This window comes from Mesocricetus auratus, unplaced genomic scaffold, assembly GCF_017639785.1.
Source record: "Mesocricetus auratus isolate SY011 unplaced genomic scaffold, BCM_Maur_2.0 Super-Scaffold_100081, whole genome shotgun sequence".
NCBI lineage: Eukaryota > Metazoa > Chordata > Mammalia > Rodentia > Cricetidae > Mesocricetus > Mesocricetus auratus.
Window position 1 is genome coordinate 1,852,586 of NW_024429237.1, and position 26,455 is coordinate 1,879,040.

The 26,455-nt window shown below is 50.8% G+C and overlaps 4 protein-coding genes across 10 annotated transcripts; 2 read left to right on the forward strand and 2 right to left on the reverse strand.

Moving 5' to 3' along the window:
- Positions 1–1,481: 1,481 nt before the first annotated feature.
- On the forward strand, positions 1,482–8,571 carry Fbxw9 (F-box and WD repeat domain containing 9). 4 transcript variants are annotated; one of them, XM_005087327.4, is made up of 10 exons: positions 1,512–2,045; positions 3,408–3,547; positions 3,638–3,766; positions 5,710–5,822; positions 5,908–5,999; positions 7,293–7,441; positions 7,528–7,641; positions 7,751–7,840; positions 7,917–7,982; positions 8,062–8,571. In XM_005087327.4, exons 1-10 carry the CDS (start codon positions 1,637–1,639, stop codon positions 8,134–8,136), a joined length of 1,377 nt encoding a protein of 458 aa, XP_005087384.1. In that variant the 5' UTR covers positions 1,512–1,636; the 3' UTR covers positions 8,137–8,571. The 4 variants fall into 4 exon arrangements, 3 of the variants coding, with proteins under 3 accessions (XP_012981608.1, XP_012981607.1, XP_005087384.1); XR_005873482.1 differs by lacking the exon at positions 8,062–8,571 and having other exon boundaries at positions 1,482–2,045; positions 7,528–7,657; positions 7,917–7,950; XM_013126153.3 differs by having other exon boundaries at positions 1,493–2,045; positions 7,751–7,982.
- A 421-nt stretch (positions 8,572–8,992) lies between these two features.
- Gng14 (G protein subunit gamma 14) lies at positions 8,993–13,653 on the reverse strand. Of its 3 annotated transcripts, none has more exons than XM_013126155.3 (3): positions 13,156–13,653; positions 9,276–9,368; positions 8,993–9,189 (listed from the first exon to the last, which is right to left on the reverse strand). In XM_013126155.3, exons 2-3 carry the CDS (start codon positions 9,366–9,368, stop codon positions 9,064–9,066), a joined length of 219 nt encoding a protein of 72 aa, XP_012981609.1. In that variant the 5' UTR covers positions 13,156–13,653; the 3' UTR covers positions 8,993–9,063. The 3 variants fall into 3 exon arrangements, with proteins under 3 accessions (XP_012981609.1, XP_005087385.1, XP_040592709.1); XM_005087328.4 differs by lacking the exon at positions 13,156–13,653 and adding an exon at positions 9,834–10,307; XM_040736775.1 differs by lacking the exon at positions 13,156–13,653 and adding an exon at positions 9,468–10,307.
- A 246-nt stretch (positions 13,654–13,899) lies between these two features.
- Dhps (deoxyhypusine synthase) lies at positions 13,900–18,044 on the forward strand. 2 transcript variants are annotated; one of them, XR_005873483.1, is made up of 9 exons: positions 13,900–14,116; positions 14,527–14,691; positions 15,000–15,121; positions 15,203–15,299; positions 15,384–15,470; positions 15,915–16,020; positions 16,099–16,164; positions 17,619–17,744; positions 17,818–18,044. XR_005873483.1 is itself a non-coding variant. In XM_040736770.1 (9 exons), the coding sequence occupies exons 1-9, from the start codon at positions 13,910–13,912 to the stop codon at positions 17,911–17,913; spliced, it is 1,110 nt and encodes a 369-aa protein (XP_040592704.1). In that variant the 5' UTR covers positions 13,900–13,909; the 3' UTR covers positions 17,914–18,044. The 2 variants fall into 2 exon arrangements, 1 of the variants encoding a protein (XP_040592704.1); XM_040736770.1 differs by having other exon boundaries at positions 16,099–16,202.
- On the reverse strand, positions 17,935–26,443 carry Wdr83 (WD repeat domain 83). The gene is made up of 9 exons (XM_040736772.1): positions 26,198–26,443; positions 25,998–26,118; positions 25,809–25,914; positions 25,533–25,581; positions 25,324–25,450; positions 20,233–20,300; positions 20,031–20,139; positions 19,826–19,940; positions 17,935–18,235 (listed from the first exon to the last, which is right to left on the reverse strand). Exons 1-9 carry the CDS (start codon positions 26,298–26,300, stop codon positions 18,086–18,088), a joined length of 948 nt encoding a protein of 315 aa, XP_040592706.1. The 5' UTR covers positions 26,301–26,443; the 3' UTR covers positions 17,935–18,085.
- Positions 26,444–26,455: the final 12 nt, after the last annotated feature.

The following is a 26,455-nucleotide window of genomic DNA, read 5'->3' on the forward strand; positions in this document are numbered from 1 at the left end:
GCCAGGGCTACTCAGAGGAACCCTGTCTCGAATAACAACAACAAAAAAAACCTCTCTCCAAAAACAATATGACAGTGTACACTTGTAATCCAGCTACTTGGAAGACTGAAGCAGAAGGATTGTAAATGAAACCAGTGTGAAGTTCTCAGGAAAAAAAAGCCTTTTATGCAAGACATGTTGACTCACACCTATAATGGCAGCATTTGGAAGTCAGAAGCAGACGAATCTTTTGAGTTTGAGGTTAGCCTGGTGTGTGTAGTAAGTTTGAGACCAGATGGAGCTACAGTGAGACCCTTAAAATTAAAAAAAAAAAAAAAGGCACTTAGTGTTCTACATGGCCAATTAGAAATTTGTGTTTGGGGCTAGAGAGATGATTCGGGTTAAGAACACTAGCTGGTCTTCCAGAGGTCCTAAATTCAATCCCCAGCAACCAGATGATGGCTCACAACCATCTGAAATGAGATCTAGTACTCTCTTCTGGCTGTCAGGGATACATTCGAACAGAGCACTGTATGCATAACGTGAATAAAATCATTACCAAAAAAAAAACCTATTAAAATTTTGTGTTTGTGGGGAGCTGTACGCTGTAGACAAAATTATCCTGACCTACCATTTATCCACTTATGTCTGTGTCTGATCTAGTGTCATTTGGGACAACCTGCATCAATGTTCCTGGGCCATGGTCATTCAACCTAAAAATAAAGTGTGTGCGGTTGAGAGCCTAAGTTAGGATTCCCAATACCCACATAAATGTTGGGAATAGAAGAGCAACTAACTCCAGCACTGAGGAGCAGAGACGATGGAATCCTAAAGCTTACAGGTTGTTTAGGTCAGCCTACTAAAAATGGTTATCAGTGAAAAATCTGTTTCAAGATCTATGATGGGAGTCAGAATTTAGTCAACACATAAAGGTGTTTGCTGCCTGGTGACCTAAGTTTGATTCCCAACAGAACCTACCTAAAGGTGAAGGGGAATTGACGCACAGAGTTGCTCTCTGACCAGCATATGTATGTTGTGGTATACAGCAGCACACTCCTCACACAGAATAAAATTCAGGACAAAAAAAAAAACCCTACGATGTAGATTGAAGAAGACACTCCTGCCCCCTTCCATCTCCACCTCGGCCTCCAAATGTGCACAAGGCATAAACTGGGCTGGGGTGGAAGGCGGCCCGGTGGCTAAGCGCTTGGGCCAGGTTCGTGGTGCACGCCTTTAGCCGCAGCACTCGGGAAGCAGAGGCAGACGGAGCACCGAACTCGAAGCCACCAGGGTCACGTGGTGAGACCACGTCTAAAAGCGCTTGGTGTTGCTAGAGACCAAGTTGGGTTTCAGCATCCACACCAGGCGGTTGCCGCCCTGTAACTCCAGCTTCAAAGGGTCCCAAACAGATAAAGGTAAAAATAAATCCTTAAAAACAACAAAAGACTTCGAGATGAAACTTGCTTATGGTTAAAAAAAAAAATCGCAGACAGAAGTGACCAGCTTGCGGTTTGGACATTAGGCTTCCTAGCAGCAATCTCGCTTCCGGTGGCTTCTGATGTCACCTAACAAGCGCCGGAACTGATCGCGCGCTGCCTAGGAAACAGGACGCGGCCCAGTAGTAGCCAAACCTGAGAGCCGCACCCACCCTGTCGCCATGGAGCTTCCCTCAGGGCGGTGCGGGGATCCTCGCTCTTGTGATGATGAGTCGGACCCCGAGCCAGACCCGGACCCTGACATTCAGGCTGAGGCCTACGTAGCCCGCGTGCTCACTCCACCCAAACCTGGCCTGACCCCGCGGCGCTCGTCGCTACAGTCCACGCTCTCCGCGTCCCTGGACGCGCCGGAGCGAAAGGCTGCCTCCAGAGTCCCGCCCGGGCGCCTGCCGGGCCTGCTGAGCCTTCCCCCGGAGCTGCTGCTGGAGATCTGCGCCTACCTGGATGCGCGGGTCGTGCTCCACGTCCTGCCGTGCGTGTGCCAAGCACTGCACGACCTCGTGCGTGACCATGTCACCTGGAGGCTACGCGCTCAGCGCCGCGTACGTGCACCCTACCCAGTGGTGGAAGGTACGCACGCACACCCCGGGGAGCAGCAACTCCTGCCTAGGTCTGGCTTGGGGTGGGACCTGGTCTGCGGGTACGCACAGCTTCTGGAGCAGGCTTCAAGGCTTCAGGAGTTGCCCAATCTTTTATCGACCACAAGGCAGATACTTGGCTTCCTCAGGCAAAGCTCTGAACCTGGGATCTCTAAACTTAGAATTCAAAGATTCTCCGGTTTGGGCTTTGTTAGCACTAAGGCCCTAGCCCTGATGGGAATAACTCTAGGACTTTTTGGATTGTACTTGGAATGAGAATACATCCAAAGAATCCTTAGGCTCTTGTATGAGACACAAGCGGCAGCTGGCTTAACAAAGCCCTTGATCCCTGGAATGTTGGTCCCGGCTAGGTTCTGAGTCTCCCCCAAACCTGAACTAGACTCAGGATTTAGGAATTGGGATCGTTTATACCAGTAATCGTTGATACCTGTGTCTAGCCTGTCATCTTTTTTTTTTTTTTTTTTTTTTGGTTTTTCGAGACAGGGTTTCTCTGTGGCTTTGGAGGCTGTCCTGGAACTCGCTCTGTAGACCAGGGTGGCTTCGAACTCACAGATCCACCTGCCTCTGCCTCCCGAGTGCTGGGAGTAAAGGCGTGCGCCACCAACGCCCGGCCATCTTTTCTATTTTATTCTTTATTTTGAGACAAGTTCTTATGTAGCCCAGGCTTGCCTTGTACCCCTGATCCTCCTCCTTTTAGCCTTAGAAGTGCTGGGCTAGCCTGTCATCTTTGCAGAGCTAGTGTGTTATTTCTTCTACCCTTGACTCCATTGGTTTGTCTTTTTTGTTTGTTTGTTTTTGTTTTTTCAAGACAGGGTTTCTCTGTGTAGCTTGGGAGCCTATCTTGGAACTCACTTTGTAGACCAGGCTGGCCTCGAACTCACAGAGATCCTCCTGCCTCTGCCTCCCAAGTGAGTGCTGGGATTAAAGGCATGTGTCACCACTGCCTGGTGGCTTCTGTGTCTTAATGTGGCTTCCTGGTTTACAGTTAGAAGTTTAAGAATTGTGTCTCTGGGTCTGGGTCAGGTGGCTAAGGCCAGAAGGGGTTGTGAGTCTTGAGGCCCTGGAGAGGACCGAGGGTGAGGCTGTTGTCACCTGGGCTCCAGTTGTGGAATGGAAAGTGTAGTTTAGCTTTCTTAGAGCTGGGGTAAGTATTCCTAGTCCTGTACTGGAGATAGCTGATTGGATAGCAAGGTCAGAGTCTGCCTGCTTGGGGTGGGGAGTGGCATCCAGGTGTCATTCTATCTAGGTCTGGTGAAGTTTGGGCTCCCTGGCAGCCAGGGCTGGACTCTCTCAGCTGATGCCCACTGACTATCGTGCTCATGGTACCCCACAGAGGAGGACTTTGACTGGCCAACTGCCTGCATCGAGTTGGAGCAGCACCTGGCCCGCTGGGCAGAGGATGGACAGCGAGCTGAGTACTTCTGCCTGGCTGATGGTCACTTTGCTTCCATTGATGCAGTGTTGCTGCTCCAGGTGAGGGTTAGGGTTAGGGTTAGGTGGGAGGCCAGGAGAGGTAAGGGATGGAGAACCTCTACAACATCTGTCTCCATGCTCTCCTTCCAGGGTGGGGCACTGTGTCTGTCAGGTTCCCGAGATCGCAATGTCAACCTGTGGGACCTACGACATTTAGGAAAGGAACCTAGCCGAGTTCTGGTGAAGGCCTTGGGCACCCAGGGCAATAGCACACACAAGGTGAACAATCTTGGGGTGCATGAAAAAGGCTGGGAGGGAACTGCAACTCAGGGACTGGGATTTGATAGCAGATTGCATAGACTTGACTCTGCCTGTGCTGTTGGAGTAACTATTGGTGAGTTAAGTTTTCGCTGTCCAATGGGTGGTAAGATGAGGATAGATAAGTATTAAGACACATATGCCATACATTTATTCTTTGGCACACAATAGATGCTCAATAAGTTATCAGGTATACCTCGAGAAGCCCATTGCAGAACAGTTACTAAGCTGCCATTGGGTATCAGCTAGCCTTCAGTATGACTATCCTTTCATGAAAAGTGGCTGATGGGGGCTGGAGAGATGGCTCACAGGTTGAGAGCACTGGCTGCTCTTCCAGAGGTCCTGAGTTCAATTCTCAGCAGCCACATGGTGGCTCACAACCTTAATGAGATCTGGTGCCCTCTTCTGGCCTGCAGGCAGACATGCGGGAAGAATACTGTCTGTATACTTAATGCATACATAAATAAAATATTTTTAAAAAGGAAAGAAAAGTGCCTGATGAAGGACAGTTCCACTACCCCTAAGGTCATGTGTGCCCTTGTCCACTCTGTTGCACATCCTGGCTGTGTGTTGTTGTTAGGGGATTCAACCTCTCTGCACCCAAGTTGCATCATTTATCAAACAGCATATATTACAGTACCTTTCTTTTTTTTTTTGGTTTTTCGAGACAGGGTTTCTCTGTGGCTTTTGGAGGCTGTCCTGGAACTCGCTTGGTAGTCCAGGCTGGTCTCGAACTCACAGAGATCCGCCTGCCTCTGCCTCCCAAGTGCTGGGATTAAAGGCGTGCGCCACCAACGCCCGGCTTACAGTACCTTTCTTAAAGAGTTTGCCAGGGAATGTGTTGACCAGATGCCAGCCCACCACACATAGTAACTGATGAGGGAGGAAGGTTTTTTTTTTTTTTTGTCTAGTTAGGTTCTGTATTTTCTTCCTTTCGTTTTTCTTCTTCTTCTTCTTTTTTTTTTTTTTTTTTTTTTTAAGGACAGGTCCAGGAACACACTTTGTAGACCAGGTTGGCCTCAAACTCACAGAGATCTGTCTGCCTCTGCCTCCACCACTGCCCAGCTACTTTTGTTTTTTTATTTTTAATTGAAAATTTATGTATGTGGGTGTTTTAGTTGCATGTATGTCTGTGCACCAAGTGTACATGGAGGCCGGGAGAGGGCATTGGATCCCTTGGAACTAGAATTACAGGTGGTTGTGAGCTGCCCTGTAGGTGCTGTGAATCAAACCTGTGTCCTCTGAAAGTTCATAACTGTTGAACCCTTGAGCCTGCATGCTTAATTTGCTTGTTTGAGGCCTCAAACCTCCATCAATGTGGGCCTCAACGTAGACCGTGATGGTCAGGCCTGTAGTGCTAACACTCTCAGGAAGCTAAAGGCAGGGAGGATTGTCCTGAGTTTGAAACTAGCCTGGACTGCAGAGTCAGACTATTTCAAAGAGCAGAAGTGCAAAAACAAGCTATTGAAAACTGCTAGAGTGTAGCTCAGTGATAGAACATTTGCCGAGAGTGTGTTGAGGTCCTGGATTCTATCCTAGCACAAAGAGAGTGGTGAGGGGCACTGAGAGAGTGAGAGTCTCTCTAGAAACTATTGGGGGAATGTATGTTCTTGTCACCAGGCTCTGACAGACCCAAACCTTAACCTCACACATTGGGATGTGTTGTTTGCCTCCTCCCTCTGACCCTTGGTTTTGTCATCTGTAATGGGAGCCGTGTGTTACTGAAGAGTCTGTGAAAGTAGGCGCAAGGGAAGGAAAAGCTGTTTGGCTTTGAGCGAATCTGTTCATCTCTTGCATCCTCTTCTGCAAAAGCAAGAAGGTCCAGGCTTCCTCTTGGGCTTTGGGGAGGAGAGAGCCATGAGCTGTTACACAGCCCTCAAAGTGACTTGTGCCTGCTCCCACAGGGCTGGGTGTGGTCGCTAGCAGCACAGGACCACCGTGTGTGCTCCGGCTCTTGGGACAGCACTGTGAAGCTGTGGGACATGGAGGCTGATGGGCAGCAGTTTGGCGAGATCAAGTGTGAGGGGGCCCGGGCAGGGGGCCTGGGTGGGTAGGGCCCTGCCCAAGCCATCACCCCAGCCTTGTGTGCCATGTGTCCCCAGGGGCAAGGCGGCAGTGCTGTGCCTCTCCTACCAACCTGACATCCTGGTGACTGGTACCTATGACAAGAAGGTGACCATCTATGATCCCAGAGGTGAGCTTTTGATTTAAGTGCTTGGAAGGCAAACGATAGCAGATCTCTGGGAGTTGAAGACCAGCATGGTCTACACAGTAAATTCCAGGCCAACCAGGGATACACAGTGAGACTTTGGCTCAAAAACAAAACAAGAGAAACACAAAACAATAGAAAAGAACATTGGGGATGGGGGGAGGGCAGTGCAGGAGCTGGAGATGGCTCAGCAATTAAGAGCACTGATTGGCCTCCCAGAAGACCTGGGTTGTGTGGGAGGCACCCACATGCTAGCTAACAACCACTTGTAACTCTAATTTAAGAGGATCCATTGCCTTCTGGCCTTCATGGGCAGGGTATGCATGCCATGCACAGACATACGTAGACAGAACACCCATACACATAAAAAAGGAATCTCAAAAATTAAAACAAGCCGGCCATTGGTGACGCACGCCTTTAATCCCAGCACTCGGGAGGCAGAGGCAGGCGGATCTCTGTGAGTTCAAGGCCAGCCTGGTCTACAGAGAGAGTTCCAGGACAGCTTCCAAAACAATACAGAGAAAACCTGTCTCGAAAAACCAGAAAAAAATTAAAACAAACAAACATTGAGTCATTTGAGCAAAGACCATTGGTGGATAACATAACCTGTCTGCACTGCAAGTATTTTCTGTGTTTCTGTGATCCATTGTTCTTGTTCTAGAGATTGAACTAGTACCTCCCTCATGCTAAACAAATGCTTGGTCCCTGAAATGTATTCCTTTTTTTTGCTCATTTTGAGATTGACTATGTTGCCCAGGCTAGCCTCAAACACACTCTATATCTTAGGCTGGCTTCTACTTATTAATCTTCCTGTCTCAGCCTTTGGGCTCCTCAGTAGTTGGGTTACAGGACTGCACCATGAGGCCTGGCTGATGATTAACCTCCCCTGCCCCCCATCCTGGGATAGAAGTCAAGTCCTTGTGTTTGCTAGGCTATTACTGAGCTATGTCCTCACTGCAGCCATGACTGAGTCGTCTTACACCATTAAACTGAAGGGATCCTGAGATGGACTTAGTCTTGGGTGGAATAAAGTGCTTAGCTCTGTGTGTGTGCGAGAGTCTGGTGGGGTTGGAAGGAGACATGGAGGCAGGGCTAGGAAAGGATAAAAACCTGTAGGTCCTGGATCCGGGTGGGGGCTGAGGGGAGGAGAGTGATTGGTAAGGAGCCAAGAAGGTAGAAGATTTCCCTAGGGGAGACAGTGGCCCAGATCCTCAGGTGGGCCCAAGTCTCTGAGAGGCTGATGTCCTCCGTCCTCCTTGGCCCGTCATCCCACTGTAGCTGGCTTGGCCCTGGTGAAGAGCCGGAGGCTGCACTCGAGTGCTGTGCTAGCGGTCCTGGCGGATGACAGGCATATCATCTCAGGCAGCGAGGACCACAGCCTCGTGGTATTTGACCGCCGAACCAATGGTGTCTTGCAGCGGCTGCAGGTGGGTTGCCCTTCCCAGTAGCTCCGAGGAGGACTGCAGCCCAGCTCGCCGTTCCTGAGCTGCTCTTTCCCTTGTCCTTCCCACAGCTGGACTCCTATCTGCTCTGCATGTCTTACCAGGAGCCCCAGCTCTGGGCGGGTGACAACCAGGGCCTGCTGCACGTCTTCGCCAACAGAGATGGTTGTTTCCAGCTTGTCCGGGTCTGCTAGGACCCTTGTCTGTACCCCCTCTCCCCCCGTGACTCCTTGGGTGTGGAGGGCTAACAGTAGGAGAACTCCACCTGAGTGTCACCCATTATTTCTCCCCTAGTCCTTTGATGTGGGTCACCAGTCTCAGATCACAGGGATCAAACACTCGCTGGGGACTTTGTACACAACATCTACTGACAAGACCATTCGGGTAAGAACACTGACCCATGCAGACTCCACCACTGGCCAGGACACACATCCTGACCTCTACCTCTTACCCTTCTCAGGTTCATGTGCCCACAGACCCACCCAGGACCATCTGTACCAGAAGCCACCACAATGTGTTGAATGGGGTAAGGTCCTGCCCCATATAGCCTGCTGGCCTACCAAGAACCGGTGCCATCTCCTAATTCCACTGTCACTGCTCCCTAGATCTGTGCTGAGGGCAACGTGGTGGTGGCTGCCTCTGGTGGCCTGTCATTGGAGGTCTGGCGGCTGCTGGCCTAAACAGCTGGACATGGAAGTGCCTGAGTGTTGATGTACACTGCCTGCTGAGGCTGCACCTAGGCCTCAGCTCTGGAGGGCTTTCCTTCGATTGGTGCTGCTTCTGCCCTGCTCCACAGGCCTGTGGCAGAGGAAGCCCTAGGGCTGGGCCCACACCTGTGCCTGTGGAGGTGACATTCTTGTTTTGGCCACCCAGGGGGCTATTTGCTACCTTCTACCCTCCGTTGTTTTGTTTTGTTTGTTGAGACAGGGTCTCATACTGGCCTCATACTCACTATGTATTTGAGACAGGCCTTGAATGCCTGATCCTCCTGCCTAAGTCTCCAAGTGTTGGGATAATGGGTATACCACCAAACCTGGATGATCCCTGTTCTGTTAGGATTTGGGTGTTTCTTTCCCACAGGAGAGTGAAGGACAAATAAATGACCTACTGTGCAACTGTTGGGAACTGGAGTGTGAGCTTTGTGTGACCACGTTCTGTGACTGGGGTTGTACATGTGACTGAGTGGGAGGGGTTGCATGTTAGGGCTGGGGTGCCTGCTGCTCAGTGTGTACATGCTCTCAAGGACCATGAACACTTGGTCTGACTTAACTTAGTGAGGTGCTTGTGGGCTATGTGGCATGTAGACTCTGACTCAAATCCCCAATGTAGGTCTGTATGGAGGGAGCAGACATCTGCCCCACCCAGCCTGTAGGTATGGGGCAGGGGGCCCTATCGTGTGCCTCTCTCTATGCAGGGCTCTAGTTGCGCAGGTAGGTGCGGCTGTGGCTGCAAATAGGCTAGAAGGAAGCCTGGCAGGTGTGCGCTGCTCCCCAAAGCTGTGGTCCCTCAGCCTCCTGCTTGAGCACACACAAGCTGTAACACAGGAGCAGTCATGTTTATTGAGGCCCTAGTACTCAGGGTCATAGGGTAGTAGCATTATCATGGGGTCATAGGATAGCACAGGGCTTCTTTTCCTTGAAAGGGTTGGTGGCAGCTGGGATGCCCACAAGGAAGGGATCAGTCTTGGCCTGCTCCGTGCAGAACTGCAGCAGATCTGTGGCTGCCTTGGACACCTGCAGACCAACCAAATCAGCCACATCTGGGTGTCTGCCTGTTTCCTGGCCCAGCTGTGCCCACTCCAAACCTGCCCCACCCTTACCTTTATGCGGTTGATGCCTGCCTCCATCCGCAGTTGCTCCACTGCCCGGCGGGCTCGTCCGATGTCACTGCCAGTGGCCGCCTTGCTGGACATCTGGAAGAAGGTGAACAGGGCTGTGCAAGCCTGAACTTCTAAGCTTCTGCAAGTCCTCCTGGGTCCCTGGCTACTCCTGGTTCCCGCACGTTCAGATACCTCAGCTGAAGCCTCCTGAACACGCTTGGCTGCCTGCTGTAGCCTCAGCTGCCCTACTCTGGCTCCCTCCTCAACACTGGCCTCAATACTTCAACCCCCTTCCCAGTCCCTGTGGAGACTTTGAAGCCAGGACCCAGTGAAATGTCACCGGCAACAACAGAAGCAGCTGCTGTGACCGAAGGGGTCCGATCCCCAGGAGGCCCAGTGGCTGCTTTGGTGTCACATGTTTCTTGGGTCCCCTGAGGGACTAGGCAGCTTGGCTGCAGGCCTGAGGATGTGGGACTCCTATCTGCTGGGTGTCTGTGGACTTGACAGCAGGCCTCCCTCCCTGAGTCTGCCTCCCCATGCAGGCTGTGTGAGCCCTACCTGGGCTCCTCCCTGAACTCCAAACGGACTTTTTTCTTTTCTTCCTTCTTCTCAAGACAGAGTTTCTCTGTAGCTTTGTAGTCTGTCTTGGAACTTGCTCTTCACACCAGGCTGACCTTGAACTCACAGAAGTCCATGCCTGTCTCTGCCTCTTGAGTGCTGGGATTAAAAGGCGTGGGCCACCACTGCCCAACCCTCACCCCATTAAAAAATTATTTTAACGGGGTCTCGTAGCCTAGGCTGTCTTCAAAGTGACTATGGTAGCCCAGGCTGACCTTGCCATCATGCCTGGCCTGACATTACTTGTATGTTACACCTCTTACTGTGTCCATCCCCAGACTTGCATCCCAGCCGCTCAGGCACCCATTTCCTTCCAGTGCCTCCGTATCTAACTGCCTCAGGTACCATCGTATCAGCCTTTTGTTTTTTTTGTTTGTTCGCTTGTTTTTTGAGACAGGGTTTCTCTGTGTACTCTGTGTAGCCCTTACTGACTTGGAACTCACTTTGTAGACCAGACTGGTCTTGAACTCAGATCCATCTGCGTCTGCCTTCCTGGGCTTAAAGGTGTGCACCACCACTGCCTGGCCATATCAGCCTTTAAGTGAAGTTCTCTGGTTCCTGCTCTTACTGCTCACGTCACCTGTCTTCCTCCCCAATCTGACTCACGGGCCTGAACCAGGACAGTCTTCCATGTGTCATTTGCCAGCTTTTCTCTGCCCTGCCCTGGCTGTTTTGGCCATGGTGTGGCACACACCTGTGACCCTGTCACTCTGGAGGCTGGCTTGGGCTACACAGTAAGACCCTATCTCAAACAAAACAAAAGCAAACAACATTGGAGTGGGGTGGCTGGCACCACGTGTATTCCAAGCTACTGTAGAGGCTGAGGTGGGAAGACTGTTAGAGAGCAGCCTGGGCCACAGAAGGACCGTCAAGAAAATAAAAAAACTGCCCTCTGCTTGCTGCAGCCTCTTGAGTAGCTGGGACTCTAGAAACTCCCAGCATACCCAACCTCTTATTATCCTGCCCCCTTATCCCTCAGGGACTACCCTGACACCGTTGTCTGTCTCCCTCCCTCCCTCCCTCCTTGCGACAACAAACACCACAGACTGAATTATATAAACAACAGGAATTGTTGGCTGGGTGGTTGGAGGTGAAGGTGTTGGTTTTGGTTTCTCTAGAGACTGTTGTTTCATCAACTGCTTTTTTTTTTTTTTTTGGTTTTTCGAGACAGGGTTACTCTGTATTGTTTTGGAGGCTGTCCTGGAACTCACTCTGTAGACCAGGCTGGCCTCGACCTCACAGAGATCCGCCTGCCTCTGCCTCCCGAGTGCTGGGATTAAAGGCGTGCGCCACCAACGCCTGGCTCATCAACTGCTTTTTAAAAAGTATTTTAAAATTGCATTCATTATTCCAGCACTCAGGAGGTAGAAGCAGGCTGATCTCTGTGAGTTGAGGCCAGCTAGGTCTACATAACAAGTTCCAGACCAGTCACAGTTATATGTTCTCTCTTTATACCGTGTGGGTCTTGGGGATTGAACTTAGGTAGCCAGGCCTCCTGACAATGGCTTTTACCCAGTGAGTCGTGATCTTACCAGCCCTGAGGTCAACTTCTTGCTGTGTTCTTACTGGCTCTGCCCTCTGCATGCAAATCACTGGTGACTCAGTGTTTATCTGAGCATAACAGCCATTACTAGCTTAATCAGAGCAGCTCTGGCTACCTATAATCTACCCTCAAGATTGAACCTGTTCCTCGTAGAAGAAGAGAGCGCGGGCATCAGACTCTCACCTGGAACTCAGCCACTTTGCCCTTCTGCATGCCACCCCAGAGGCAGTGCTAGCAGTATACAGGAGGGTACTGAAGAGGGCCTCTGTCTATGCATCTTTGGAGGAGTAGTGTCTCTGAGATCTTTATATTAAATAGGAATTTTCTAGGTCTTCTGGCCATGTGTTTGGCATTTTTCTCCAATCACCCTTTCTGGTAAGGTTACCAACCCCTCCATCCACCTTCATATTGTGTGTGTGTGTGTGTGTGTGTGTGTGTAGGCCAGAGGACAACTTCAGGTGTCATTCCTCGGGAGACATCCTCCTGGTCCCCAAACCTTTTATTTTGTGCATGTATGAGCATGTGCATGCATGACGTGCTTGGGAGTCTGAGACTTTCCTTTTACCATGTGCCTTTGGATACCGAGCCATCCTACAAGTCCCTACTACTCCAGAGCCACACAGCCATTTTTTTTTAATTGGGTTCTAGGAATTGAACACACACATCCAATCCATACTTGCAAAGCAAGGGCTTTACTGACAGCTATTGTAGGGAAAAGGGACCAGTCAAAGAAACACACCCTGAGCAGAGCCAAAGAAACACACTTTGGCCCTGCAACCACAACCAAAGAAATGTACCCTGACCCTAAAACCAGTGCCAAAGGAACACACTTTGTCCCTGGAATCAGAGTCAGTGAAAGAAATGTACCCTGACCCTAAAATTGGAGCCAAAAGGCTAAAAAGGACCAGAGAAAGAAACACACTTTGGCCCTGAAACCAGAGCCAAATCTGACCCTAATCCTGTGTAAAAAAGTAACCAATCCCGGAGCAGAGCTCTAGCCAATCTGAGCTCAGCACTGAAATCGGACCAATCCCTACCCTGGAAAAACTTCCCCAACCCCAGGAACCCCTATATAAACCCTGTGTATGTTCAGCTTGGCTGGTCCAGCTGTCTTCCAATAAACACCTTTGGATGAGCTTCGGGTGAAGATCTTCTTTTGCGGCTGCGACAGAGCAAAGGCGACCCTGGGCAGAGCAGAGCAGAGCGAGCAGAGGCGACCCTGGGCAGAGCAGAGCAGAGCAGAGCGAGCAGCGCTGTAACACTTGCCCGGGAAACCTTCCTTGGCAGAGCGGAGTTGTTACACTCTGCTCCCGCCCGGCTCCCTGCTCTCCGCTCTCGGCTCTCCAGGAGCACAGCTGAACTGTAGCAACTTCACCGAGAAACCTCCTGCGGAGCAAAACTGCTACACTAGGCGAACATCCCCAGCTGGAAGACCCTGTCCTGCCGGAGCGGAGCTGACACACCGGAGAAGCCTTTCTCTGAGGCAAGGCTGTAAGCTGCCAAGCTTACTGCAACCCGTGGTGGTCCTTGGCTCCCGAGCTCCAGGATACCTTTCTACCTGAGCTGTGTAACACTCAGTATCCTTGGCTCCCGAGCTCCAGGATACCTTTCCACCTGAGCTGTGTAACACTGGGTATTCTGTGACTCCCGAGTGCCAGAATACCTGACCCACTCACTCCTGTTCCATCCTGTCCTGACCCATCCCGACGAAACGCTTACAGCTATTCCCTTTGCCACACCGTCCCTGTGGTCGAGCCATGGTCTCCTCTATAGATCAGGTTGGTCTGGAACCTGAGATTCTCCTGTTTCCACCTCTTAACTGCTGGCTGGTGTGTGCCCCGAGCCTGGCTTAACCACAATTTTCTGTTTCATCATTCAAAGATCAGGAGGGCAGAGGTCTTGTTCACTGAATCGTTGAATCTCATTACCCAGCAAAGCACTATTTAGTGTACGCTACAGAGATTATAGAATTAATAGGTGCCTGTCACTTCTTGGGGTAAAAAGACAGTAGCCATGCCTGCCTCCCACGAGGGACCCATGGTTCAGTGGAAGGGGGCAGCTGGGGCTGGAGAGGGAGAAGAGGAGGCACGAAAAGGAATACTTTTCCGTTTGACGAGAGGCTGCAACTGACGCATTATGCCCTGATGCCCTAAATCCTGTCTAAGGGCTTTGTTTGGGAATAACCATCTCGCTCATAGGGGACATGAACATTTGGACACACAACTCTCATCTGCTTTAAGCTGAGTCCGTTTACAGGGACTCCCGGCGCAGTGTACGGAACACAGGAGTAAAATGGCTGCTACCAGGACTGCAGGCGCTATCCAGGGGCACGTGACTAATAGCTTCCGGTCTCCCCCGTCCCGCCCCCAGGCTCTCCAGTCCCATTTCCTGGACTCGGGCCGACCACGCTGAGCGAGATTCCGCGGGTCCTGAGGCACAGAGGCTGTGGTGAGTTGAGAGCGGCCGCAGGCGCATGGAGGGGACCCCGCAGGGGGCGGCGCCCGCCGCGGCCTTGGCCGCCGTGCTCAAGCACAGCTCGGCATTGCCGCCCGAGAGTGCCCAGGTGCAAGGTTACGACTTCAACCGCGGCGTAGATTACCACGCACTTCTGGAGGCCTTCGGCACCACCGGATTCCAGGCTACCAACTTTGGACGCGCGGTGCAGCAAGTCAACGCCATGGTGAGGCTCAGGGCCGCCCGGGAGCGGGACGGGAGGGCGGGGCCGCCCGCGCGGATCCTCGCCCGAGTGTCTGGACGGGGCGGGGTCCTGGTAAATTTGCGTTTTGGGATGGGAGAGATTGGGGTTAATAGAAGGGCATCGTAGGACTTGCTTAACGCCCGAGAGCCTTGGATTCACTTTTCCCAGTGGAAGGAGACTTGAAAAGAAACTGTGTGGTTCCTAAAAGAGAACAAACCCTAAGTGACAGACCTGGACTGGGAAGGCAGGGCCAGCATCTGCACAGCGGTTGTGCGTTGCTTTTGAAGTAGTCCTGTATCCATCCGTGAGTCCGATCAAACTCTGGAATCCAGTCCGCCTGGGGTTCCTTGACCGAGGTCAGTGCAACTTTCCGTGCCCTCCCTCATGCGCAGATTGAGAAGAAGCTGGAGCCGCTAGCACTGGATGAAGACCATCACGAAGACTTGACGCAGAGCCGCCGCCCACTCACAGGGTGCACCATTTTCTTGGGCTACACATCCAACCTCATCAGTTCAGGCATCCGTGAGACCATTCGCTACCTTGTGCAGCACAACATGGTGAGTCCACCTTAGGTCTGTGCCTCAGCCAGCTTGGGCTAATGGATACTAGGTTACTGTTCATTTAAGAGAAATGAAGAGGGTCTGCAGAGGTTCAGAGGTTCGGAGTATTTGCTGCTCTTGTGGAAGGTCTGCTGAGTCACCGGTGCGACCACAGGGGTGTGCCACTTTTTCTGGCTGTGGGTCTGCTCTAAGCAGAGGAACACACTTGAGAGGCTTTTGTTGCATGCTTTGGGTCTGATGAGCTCAGGCTGATGGTAGCACTGCAGCTTAGGATGGCGGGTCCGTGTTGTTGCCTGTGACTACAGGTGGACGTGTTGGTGACCACTGCTGGAGGTGTGGAAGAAGACCTCATCAAGTGCCTGGCACCCACCTATCTCGGCGAGTTCAGCCTCAGTGGGAAGGAACTCCGGGAGAATGGGATCAACAGGTGGGGCCTGAGTAGTGTTGGGCGCAGGGGAGCTGGACTGAGGGTCTTGGGGACTGATGCCCATGTGCCTCCCATCCCCAGGATTGGGAACCTGCTGGTGCCAAATGATAATTACTGCAAGTTTGAGGACTGGCTCATGCCCATTCTGGACCAGATGGTGCTGGAGCAGAACACGGAGGTAGGGCTGGAAGGGTTCAGGAGGACCTGCATAGTGGAGCCATAAGACACATATGGGCTAATACGGATGTTCTCTTCCTTGTAGGGTGTGAAGTGGACACCTTCCAAGATGATCTCCCGTCTTGGCAAGGAGATCAACAACCCAGAGTCTGTGTATTATTGGGCCCATAAGGTGGGTTGGTAGGGATGACATTCCTAGGCTTTGGCATGTGCTGACTTGTTTTGTCTTTGCAGCCACCTGGGAGTCTCTATAATTATTCTTAGTCTTCCCAGACTTAGCTGAGGCATGTCAGTCAGAGGCTAGGTAATTTGTCTGTTGGATGAAGGGGTCTGATATCGCAGCTGTGCCCTTACTCTGGGACCACTTAGGTGTAGTGCTTGACTCACTGGGGCCTGACCCAGAGACAGTGGAATTCAAGGGTGGAAAATAATGAACCAGTCCTCAGTGTGCCAGACACCGTCTTAGAGGCATGTGCAATTTCCTCTCATCTGCCTGTCCACCAGAGAAATCAAACAGCCTCTTCGGGTAGGGAGGGAAGGCGGGAAGGATGCTACGGGTTGGGGACCAGTTTTTCTGGGCTTGAGCTGTAGCTAACTGGTCCTGTCTCCACACCAGAACCACATTCCTGTGCTGAGTCCTGCACTCACAGATGGCTCACTGGGTGACATGATCTTCTTCCATTCCTACAAAAACCCAGGCTTAGTTCTGGACATCGTTGAAGGTGAGGTGCTGAGGCCCTGGGAGAAGAGGGAGGAGGGCCCATGGAGGCCAAACGCTTGACCTCAGCCCTCTCTCTCAGACCTGCGACTCATCAACACGCAGGCTATTTTCGCCAAGCGCTCTGGGATGATCATCCTTGGTGGAGGTATGGTCAAGCACCACATTGCCAACGCCAACCTCATGGTGAGTGGGGTGGCCCTCGGCAGGTGTCTGCTGCAGACATATGGCACGCTAGTCATGGACCACAGCAGTGGACGAGAGGGCCAGAGTCCCTGTCCTCTTTGGAGTTATGTTGGGGGCGGGGCAGTCAGACTGTAATGAGTGACATGCAAGACATGCAACAGTACTCCTGAGAACATGAGTAATGTCAGTCAGGCAAGGTGACTATAGCCCCAGCTATTCGGGAGACGAAGCAGGAGGATGGCTTGCACACAGTTCAGGGCCGATCTGGAATGCTGTAATTCGAAAGGAGCGCTCGTTTAGTAAAGGGAGTGTCAGGGAGTGTTGGAGAAGGTGACCTTGAGCAGACATTGTTCAAGAGGTGCCTCTCACAGGCCTTGCAGTTATGCACGAGGAGACGAGGAGAAGAGCATCACAGAGAGAGACGGCAAGTGCAAAGGCCCTGAGGCAGCTGAGGTGGCCAAGGAACAGCAGGGTGGAGGGGTAAAAGCCTGGAGGCTGTGCTAGCTGGGCCTGGGGCCTTGAGGACAGATAGCACTCGGGAGCTTGCAGAGGCCCTCTGGTGGCTGTGCGGTGACAGTGAGGGGTCTGAGGGAAGAAAAGGTTTATCCTCTGCAGATGGTTGGTTGCAGCTACTGCTGAGCACAGGGTGTTGACTACAGCGTGGCTACTCTCTGTGATTTTTCTGTGTGATCAGCCCATTTTGTTATGCAGACTGGTCTTGACTCCCCTGGATCAAGGATCCTCCTGCTTTGCTCTGCCGGGTAGCTGGAACCACAGGCATGCTAGCACAGCTGGCTCGAATGTCCCTTAATGAAAATGCTGGGTGACACCAGTGTAATGGATTGGTGTCTTGTTGTTTTATGTTTAAAATTTGAGATAGTTACACACCTTTTGGGGCAGGAACCTAGAAGGAAATCATGTCCACGATTTAAATGTGATGACATATAGCTTGAAGGTGATTTATTTTTAACTATGTGTATGCATGTGTGCCTATGCACACTTGTGAGTAAAGCACGCCCACAAGAGTGTAAAAGAGGGCACTGGATCCTCTGGAGCTGGAGTTCCACGTGGTTGTGAGCCACCTGACTTGTGGGAATTGAAGTCAGTTCCTGTCAGAGCATGAAATGCTCTTAACCACTGAGCCATCTCTCCAGTCCTATAAACTGTTCTTACTTTGCCTGTGGTTTAACTGACTTGCCACACAGGTGTTCAGAAGTAGTACGTTTTGGCTTTGGAGGACAGCTTGTACCCAGAGGTGGTTGTGCTGGAAACATGGACCATCTCACCTGCCCAGTAACTTCAGGCACTGATGGGCCCTTCCTAGAAGCTCTCAGGGCCTTCCTCTGTGTCATACTCCATCCTCCTTGGTTCTGGTATCTGTCTGTGGCTTCTGACCAGCCTCTCCTCTGCCCACAGCGGAATGGGGCTGACTATGCTGTCTATATCAACACAGCCCAAGAGTTTGATGGTTCAGACTCGGGAGCCCGGCCAGATGAGGCTGTCTCTTGGGGCAAGATCCGGATGGATGCACAGCCAGTTAAGGTAGAAACTGTCTGCCTAGGGCGAGTCCATGGGCAGTGGCCATGGGTCCATGGCTCACCCAGGTTCCCTGCAGGTCTATGCTGATGCTTCTCTGGTCTTCCCCCTGCTGGTGGCTAAGACATTCGCCCAAAAGGCAGATGCCTTTACAGCTGAGAAGAATGAGGACTAAGAAGATTGGTAAAGGCTGGGGTTCCTTTTATACCTTTATTTATTACCTTTACATATCAGCCCCTCCCTGGGCCCATACACTTCTTGGTCAGCAGCATCTCTAGAATAAATGGTCTTTGTTGTGTCTTCTGAGTTGGTGTGGGTCCTTTGGCTTGGTGTCACATCCCTAAGCCTCAGCCTGCTCCACCCTCTGCCTCATAGGTCTCTTCTCGCCAGTACTGGATGCTGCCCCCCATGGCTGTCAGCAGGCAGGGTTCCGTGGGATGGTAAGCCAATGACTGTACCACACTAGAACCCACGGACAGGGCCAGTGCCAGGGCACCCTAAGGAATGAATGGTGGGGAGCAATTACTAGTGATCAGGCTATCTCCCTGAGATGCAGCCTGAAGCCTGCGGTCACTTCTTCCCTGACTTCTTTTGCTGGTGCTGAGAATGCTAGGCAAATCTTGCCACCAAGCCACACCCTCCGCCCAGACTCCTAGCCTTGGACATAGAAGGGTCCTGGCCCAGTCTTCCTTGTGGCTCCACCTGAATGTTTCCGCCTTTTTTGGGGTGCTAGGGATCAAGGCTTGTACATACTAGGCAAGTGTTTAATACTGTGTTCCACCCCTGGCCTATGATGGCTTCTCATACACTACAGACATCACCTGGACAAACTACACCCCTCTGGAGCTCTACCTCCAGGTACTAAGTATCCTGGGAGTCTCACACCTCACTCACTCTTACCCTCCTTTAAAAACAAAAACAAAACAAACAGAAAACCAACGGGCTCTGCAATCCCAGGCTGGCCTCAAACTTGCAGCAAATACTTCTTTTTTATGTTTTGTTTTTTGTTCTGTTCTGTTTTTTTGAGACAGGGTTTCTCTGTAACAGCTTTGGCTGTTCTCGAACTCACAGAGATCCATCTACCTCTGCCTTCCAAGTGCTGGGATTAAAGGCTTGCCCCACCACTGTTCGACTCAACAAACCTTTCTTTATTTGCAGTAACGTGCTGGGATTACGGGCTGGCTTGGAACTCAGTGTCTTTCATGGCCTCCCCAGTTGCTGGGATTACATGCATGCACTACATGCCCAACCTTCACTTTGCGTCCAGAAGACCCTCCTGGCACTGCCTTTAGACCCCACAAGTGCCTGTTCTGCTTTCTTGGCCGCCACTTGCTCCAGGCACGTCTTGTTCTGAGTCTCACTGTTCCCTGACATTCTGGGCGCTAGCAGGCCTACTTGGCAGATCCAATGATTGTCACCCTATAGTTACAATACTATAGCTCCTAACCTAGTACTTTGTGAACTTTTTGTGTGCCCTTCCAGGTTAATTTTAGTCAGGAGCTTGAGAAGCTGACAGACTGTTCCAGCTACCTTAGTATCCAAAGCAGGAGCTGGTCTCCAGGGTTCCATGGTTTTCCCAGTCCTCTTACTGAGCTTACTTCTGCTGACTGGGCCCCAACCACTGATATCTCCTTCTTGGAGGTCCTAGAACCCTGATCTCACTAAACTAATGGTTCATCTCCTACCTGGGGCATGTCAGGATCCGGGGTCTAAAGCCTTATGAAGCCCACATGCAGATCAGGTTTTCTCGGCGATACAAGGCCAGGCTTGTTGCTGGCACTGGCTCCTCTCACTTGGGTTTGCTTCAGTAGCTCAGCCTGGCACTCCCAGCCCTGTCTGACTTGGAGCCAGCTACAGCCACCACCTTCTCCAAGTCCTTTTCCCTCCTTCCTCCTTCCAACTCCAGCCTGGGAGGCTGAGGCAGGATAAATTCAAGCCCAGCATGGGCTACAAAGTGAAACCCACTCCTACTGATACGCCAGAGGTCCCAGCTCAAATACCTAACATTACTGCTCTTTTCAGACCTGGGAGTGGCTGAGGTAAAACATAGCTGATGCCCTGGCAAGGAGTGGAAGGGGAAGGCTCACCTCTACCAGGTCCCAGAAGAGCACCTGGCCATCCTCAGAGCAGCTGACCACGTGTGTGTCACGCTCACTCAGGCAGCAGTCTAGCTTGTACTTCTGGTTCTTATGGCCAACATACCTAGCAGGAGGGGTGGGTAGAATCAGGGGGGCTTGTTCCTCCTAGCCTCCGAAGTAGGGTGAGGGGGAAAGGCCAATCAAGGAGACTTACTCGCCCAGCAGCTCCCCTGTGTCTTTATCTAGAAGCCGCAAAGTAGAGTCCAGGCTGGATACGAGCGTGCACTGACCATCCTGGCTGAAGCAGGTGCAGGTGATGGGGCCTGGGAGAGTATGGCAGGCAGGTGAATCTGGGTGCTCTTGCCTGCCCCATCATCTGCCTTGATTGTCCTGCTGGGCCCCGGGACCACACTCACTGCCCACGTAGTCCGAGAAGACCTGCCCCATCCTTAGGTCATAGCGCCTCACTCGACCATCCACGGAGCTGCAAGAAAAGGTAGATCCAGCCTGAAGCATTGCAGCCTTCCACTCTGGGGGCAGCCTGTATCCCTATGCATTTCTGGCTATCTAGGAAAGTGTGAGCAAGGGAAAGATGCTTTCCTGTTTTGTGACTTAGGTCCAGGGAACAACTTGGTCGCACTCAAAGGTTTGCCCTCTTTTCCAAACATCCAGAGCTCTCTAGATCTGGATTGGCACAGCAGTCAACTCTACTTGTCTCTGGGTTCTACATCCACACAGGACTATTCTTATAAGGTTATTATCTGTTTTTTTTTTTTGGTGGGGGGTTCGAGACAGGGTTTCTCTGTGGCTTTGGAGGCTGTCCTGGAACTCCCTCTTGTAGACCAGGCTGGTCTTGAACTCACAGAGATCCACCTGCGTCTGTCTCCCGAGTGCTGGGATTAAAGGTGTGAGCCATCACCGCCCGGCCTATCATCTGTTTCTCAAGACAAGGTTTCTTTGTGTAGCCCTGGATGTCCTATAACTCAACTCTGTAGACTAGGCTGGCCTCTTAGCATACACAAGGCCCTGAGTTCCATCCTTACCACAACAAAACCACAACCATGTATCAGAATGTACAGGTTCTATGCAAGCTATTTTACAGAGAGCTAGAGTAGCCTAAAGTTTGCTGTCCCTGGTAGATCCTGAAACCAGCATGCTACAGATACCAAAGCAACTGTGTCCTCAGGGTGTAATCCCTTCCCCACTCCCAGCACCACTCCATCTTATTCTCATATGTAGGAAGGCGTTTGCCTGTGATCTCCAATGCCCGAGCCCACCAAGAAGCTTTCATCGCTTTTTTTTTATCATTTTTTATTTTAATTTTAAATAGCTTGTTTTACATGTCAATCCCAGTTCCCTCTCCCTCCCCTCCTCCCGCACTCCCCTTCCCCCCCACCCTCCCACCCTATTCCCAAATCCTTCCACATAGGGGATATCTAGAGTCTGTCATTTTACTAGGGTCCAGGCACTCCCCTAAGAGTCCAGGCTGAGAGAGCATCCCTCTTTGTGCTATAGGCACACGAAGACTGTTTGTATACCAGGGATAGACACTGATCCACAGCTCAGGGCCCCATAGGTTGCCCAGGCCTTCTCGCTGACACTCACATTTGGGCGGTCCAGATCAGTCCCATGCTGGCCTCCTCACTGTCGCTTTTTTTGAGGCAGGATCTCATCTAGTCCTGGTTTGTCTCCTTTTACTATGTGACTGAGGTTGTCCTTGAACTCCTGCTAGGTTCCAGGTGTCCTATCACATCTAGCTTACCAGGAAACTTTCAAAGCACAACCACTTTGTGCCAATCTTTCCCTCAAAGAAACACAGCCTTTCACTACCTTAGAAAAATAGATGTTTGCTGGGAGGCAGAGGCCGGTGAATCTCTGTGAGTTTGAGGCCAGCCTGGTCTACAAAGCTATACAGAAACCCTGTTTCAAAAAAACCAAAACACCTCCCCCCCAGAAAAACCCCAAATAAACCAAAACAAAGCAACAAAAAAGAAAAATAAATGTTCAAATGCCTCCTGCATTCCTTTGAACCGTGTTCCTACCATTCCTTCAGCCTCTCCCATCTGGCCTTTGTTGGCACCTGCCAAGTTCATCTTGGGACAAGTGCTGGCTTTCCCTCCAGCTCACCATGAGGCGGCTTATCCACCCAAGGTTGCTCTGACTAGGCCTTCCCTGTGAGCAATCTTATCATTTCTGCATCGAAAGCTACTGTCTAATAACTTCCTCTTGTACCCGTTGATTAGATTAGTTGTACTCCTGCTTTTATTTATTCATTTACCTGTTTTATTTTCCAGACAGAGTTTGTTTGTTTAGCTCTGGCTGTCCTGGAATTTGCTCTGTAGACCAGAGTGGCTTCAGAGGTCTGCCTGCTTCTGCCTCATGAGAGCTGGGATCAAAGGTGTGCCGACTCTAGACAGGCTGGCCTTTATCCCTTGGTCCTTGGCCTTGGCCTTCTCAATGCTTGGGAGATGTATGTCACCATACCTGCCACAGTTGGCATTGTGTAATTTTGTTTTTTGAGACAGGGTCTTTATGAAGTCTTGGCTGGCCTAGAGCTTGTTATGTAGAACAGATTGGCCCAAAACTCAGAGATCCATCTGTCTCTGCTTCCCAAGTACTGGGATTAAAGACATGTACCACAATGCCTGGCTCATGGTTCTATTTGTTTACATAAATTTTTTTTATTTCTTGGATTTATTTTTATCCTGTGTGCATGAATATTTTGTCTGGCCCTGCTAGGCAGTTCATACTGGGAACTGCAACTCTTTCAATGGAAGAGCCGGCAAAGCTTCTATCATTCAGTAGCCTATGCTGAACAAGGGAAGACCACGTAGGTGACATCAGAAGTGGGACTTGAAGATGAGAGTAGCCAACCAGGTATGGCCAAAGAGAGATGTGGACTGGCATAGGCGGCCTTTTTTTTTTTTAGCCTAAATTCTTGAGCTCTGGGCCACAACGTGGAGTCAACCACAACAAAGTTCCATGTCATCAAACAAATTAAATGGTATCTGTAGGCTGGGGAGATGGCTCAGCGGGGGAAAAAGCAAGACTGACATCCAAGTTTGATCTCGGGAACCCAGATAGCTGCACGAAGTAGCAGGCATCTAAAATTCCAGCACTTCTGGTGGGGACATGGGAGGTGCAGACAGAAGAAGCTCTTGGAAAGTCAAGAGCCAGCTAGCCTGGAGTACTTAGTATGACAGCAACAGCAAGAGAGATCCTGCCTCAGCATACTAAAGGAGAGAACTGACTTTGTCCTCTGACTGCAACACATGAGCCTGTACACACACTACTAAATGAAAGAGAAAAAGGTGGTGGCGCACACCTTCAATCCCAGCACTCAGGAGGTAGAGGCAGGCGGATCTCTGAGTTCCAGACCAGACTGGTCTACAGAGGGAGTTCCAGGACAGCCAAGACCCTGTCTTGAAAAACAACAAAAAGCTGAGTGGGGACATCAGGTAGCTCACAACTGCCAACAGCAGCAGCTCTAGGGGAATCTAATGTCTCTGACCTCTGCCGATACCCCCACCAGTACACATTGCCCCTTCCATACAGATGCACATACACTATTCTATTTACTTCAAAATTTCTTATGTGTTTTTCTTGAATGTATGTTTGTGTGCCATATGTATTCCTGGTGCCTACACAGGATAGAAAAGGGGATCAGATCCTCTGGAACCAAAATTACAGACAATTGTAAGTCATCAGGTTTCTTTGGAAGAGAGGCCAATGCTTTTAACTACTGACCCATCTCCCCATCTCCCATAGTTAACAAAACTAACCTCTATGCTCAGCTTTTTGGGATCCTTATTTTGATTTACAGAATGAAATGTTATCTGAGCTGGGCCAGGCTTTGAGGTTCAGCACTCAGGAGGCAGAGCTGGGAGCACTGCCACAAGGCTAGCCTGGTCTATATACTGAGTCCCCATCTCAAAAAACAAAACAGATCTAGGCTAGGGTTCAGTGGTTTTTTTTTTAATGTTTTGTTTTTCGAGACAGGGTTTCTCTGGGTGACAATCCTGGCTGTCTTGGAACTCACTTTGTATATCAGACTGGCCTTGAACTCTTGTAGATCAGGCTGGCCTTGAACTCACATTTAATAAAGTCATGGTAAGCTGATCAAACAGTGACTACCTGCTGGTCAGTCATAAGCTCAAGGTTTTTAGATTTATTTTGGTTGTCATCTAAATATAAACTTAAAGGGCTTTTCATCAGGCCAAAGACACCTCTGTCCAATTCATACCTGGCTCTCTGGACAGAAGGAAAATGTACATGCTTCTAACCCAAATCTGTTTTTACTAGGGCTCAAAGGTATAAGTCTTACTGCTGTTTTACAGATACCCAATATCTGCTTTTTCTATTTCAGTACAGATTGGTAATGCTCATATGTCTAAAACTTTTATGCCCTTTTGTGTAATAAAGTTGATATAGGCTTCAGAGGATCAAAAGTCATAAAGCTTAGATCCACTCCTCACAGGTCAAAGACTCCAGATAAGTACAGCTTTTGTTATCCCACCTGTCTGTTCCTGAGGATGGGATTTTCTCCTCTGGTCTTGGGACTCCTGCCCTTCCTGATCACTAAAACTATAAACCTAAGAGTTGTGATTGCGTTTTAACTTCCATTCCCAGTTTAAACATATCTCAAACAGGTTTCCGCTTCTGGCAGATGCATCCAAGCATCAGTTGCTGACCACAGCCTGCTCCTAAGGACTGAGAGCTCTGGACTTGCTGTGGATGTGAACGGGTCCAGGCAATGTGAACCCTCCCTGTCTCCTCAACAGAGTCTGCCAACCAGATGCTTCTGATAAATATCCCCACTGCCCAAATTCCCGCTTTGCTTTTGACTAACAATTCAGCCTGCTTGGACCCCTGACTATGGCACCCCAAAGTCAGCAGGAAGTAGCACAAAAAAGAATACGTTGTCCCCTTTCCCTGGTTGAGATGCTAAGTCAAAAGAAAACTCCCTTACATAGGGAACAAGATGACAATAAAAATTGTTCACTAGTAACTCAAGATTGGTGGTCTCTTTGGGGATCCTTGAGACTTGGGCACAACACATTCATGTTTTGTCACGGGTGTTTGGTCACCTGGAACTGGAGTTACAGACAGTTATGAACTGCCATGTGGGTGCTGGGAATTGAGCCTGGGTCTTCTGGGAGAGCAGTCAGTGCTCTTAAGCCCAGAGCCACCTCTCTGCCCACACCTTTTTATTCAAGACAGGATTTCTCTACATAGTCTTGGCCATCCTGGAACTCAACTATGTAAACCAGGCTGGCCTCAAACTCAGATCCAAATGCCTCTGCCTCCTGAGTGCTAGGATTAAAGGGATGTGCCACCATTCACACCGTGGTTCACTCTTATAATCTCAGCACTTGGGAGGTAAAGACAAGAGGGTTAGGAATTGAAGTCCATCCTGGGTTACACAAGACCCTGTCTCAGAAAAACAAGCTATGACCACTATGATCTCCAGAGCACCAGGGCAGGAATGAGCTCCTGGATCTACTCACCCCGCCAGGATCTCATGGTCTGACACCTTTACACTGGATATGCCATCTCTGGCTTCATCTAGCGTCTGCACTGGCTCAGGCTTCCGAGAACGGCAGTCCCAGCATCGGATGCTGGAATCGATAGACCCTGTGAGGTCAACATGAAGGTGAGGTCAGGTTTGGCTCCTTGGGCAGCAACCATTTTCTAGCTGTCCTGACCCTAGACTCACCAGACAGGATGACTGTGGCCTCTTCGTTAAATTGAACGGTGTTCACCTTCTGAGAAACAGGAATTACTACTTAGAGGAGGTTTTTTTTTGGAAGACTGGGATAAAGGAGAGACTCGTTCAAGTTAGAGCAAGGACACATGCTACTGGTAAGGGAGGTGAACAGGTTCTTGGGCACACGGGAAAGACAGTAATGGAAGGATCTTCCTCGAACCACCTACACGCCAATATAGATCTCCACAATGCACACGTTAATGGGGTCTTCTGGCTTGTACTCACTCCAGCGTGGCCCCGAAATTTGCGCACGACCTGTCCAGTTGCCACATCCCACAGCACCACCGTCTTGTCCCCACCACCAGAGCAGAGATGGCTGTTGTCAAAGGAGCTGGCGGGCAGGAAAGGGAAGGTCATTATCAACTCCCGACCCTAGCCTCTGCGCTCCTCATCTCAGTCTGGCCTCGTGCTCACCCGGCTGCATCCAACACTTCGTAGCCATGGCCACTGTACGTCCGCAGCAGCGTCCCACGCAGCGGGTTCCACAGCTTCAGGGTTTTATCGCTGCCACACGTCAGGCAGTAGTTGCCATCCACTGGGGAGCAGCAGGAGGGGGTTACAGGACCTCCAGCCTCAGGAGGCAGAAGGCCCAGGATGGAGACGAAGACACTTACCATTAAATCGCACGGCTCGCACTGCTCCCTGGCCGCAGTCCAGCGTCTTCAACCGTTTCTGCGGCAGCTCCGGGGCCCGTGGCTTTGGCGCAGGAAAAGCCATAGTTCAAATGCATTAGCCCGCTACCCGCATTGCTGCAGTCTGTACTGAGACTGCCTTGCTTCCAGGCTTTCAAAACCCTTGCTGGGGTGTAACCTTATTATTGTCCTCCAGGGTGTATTTCCTGCTTCACACTTCCGTGATCATATTTTCGTCGT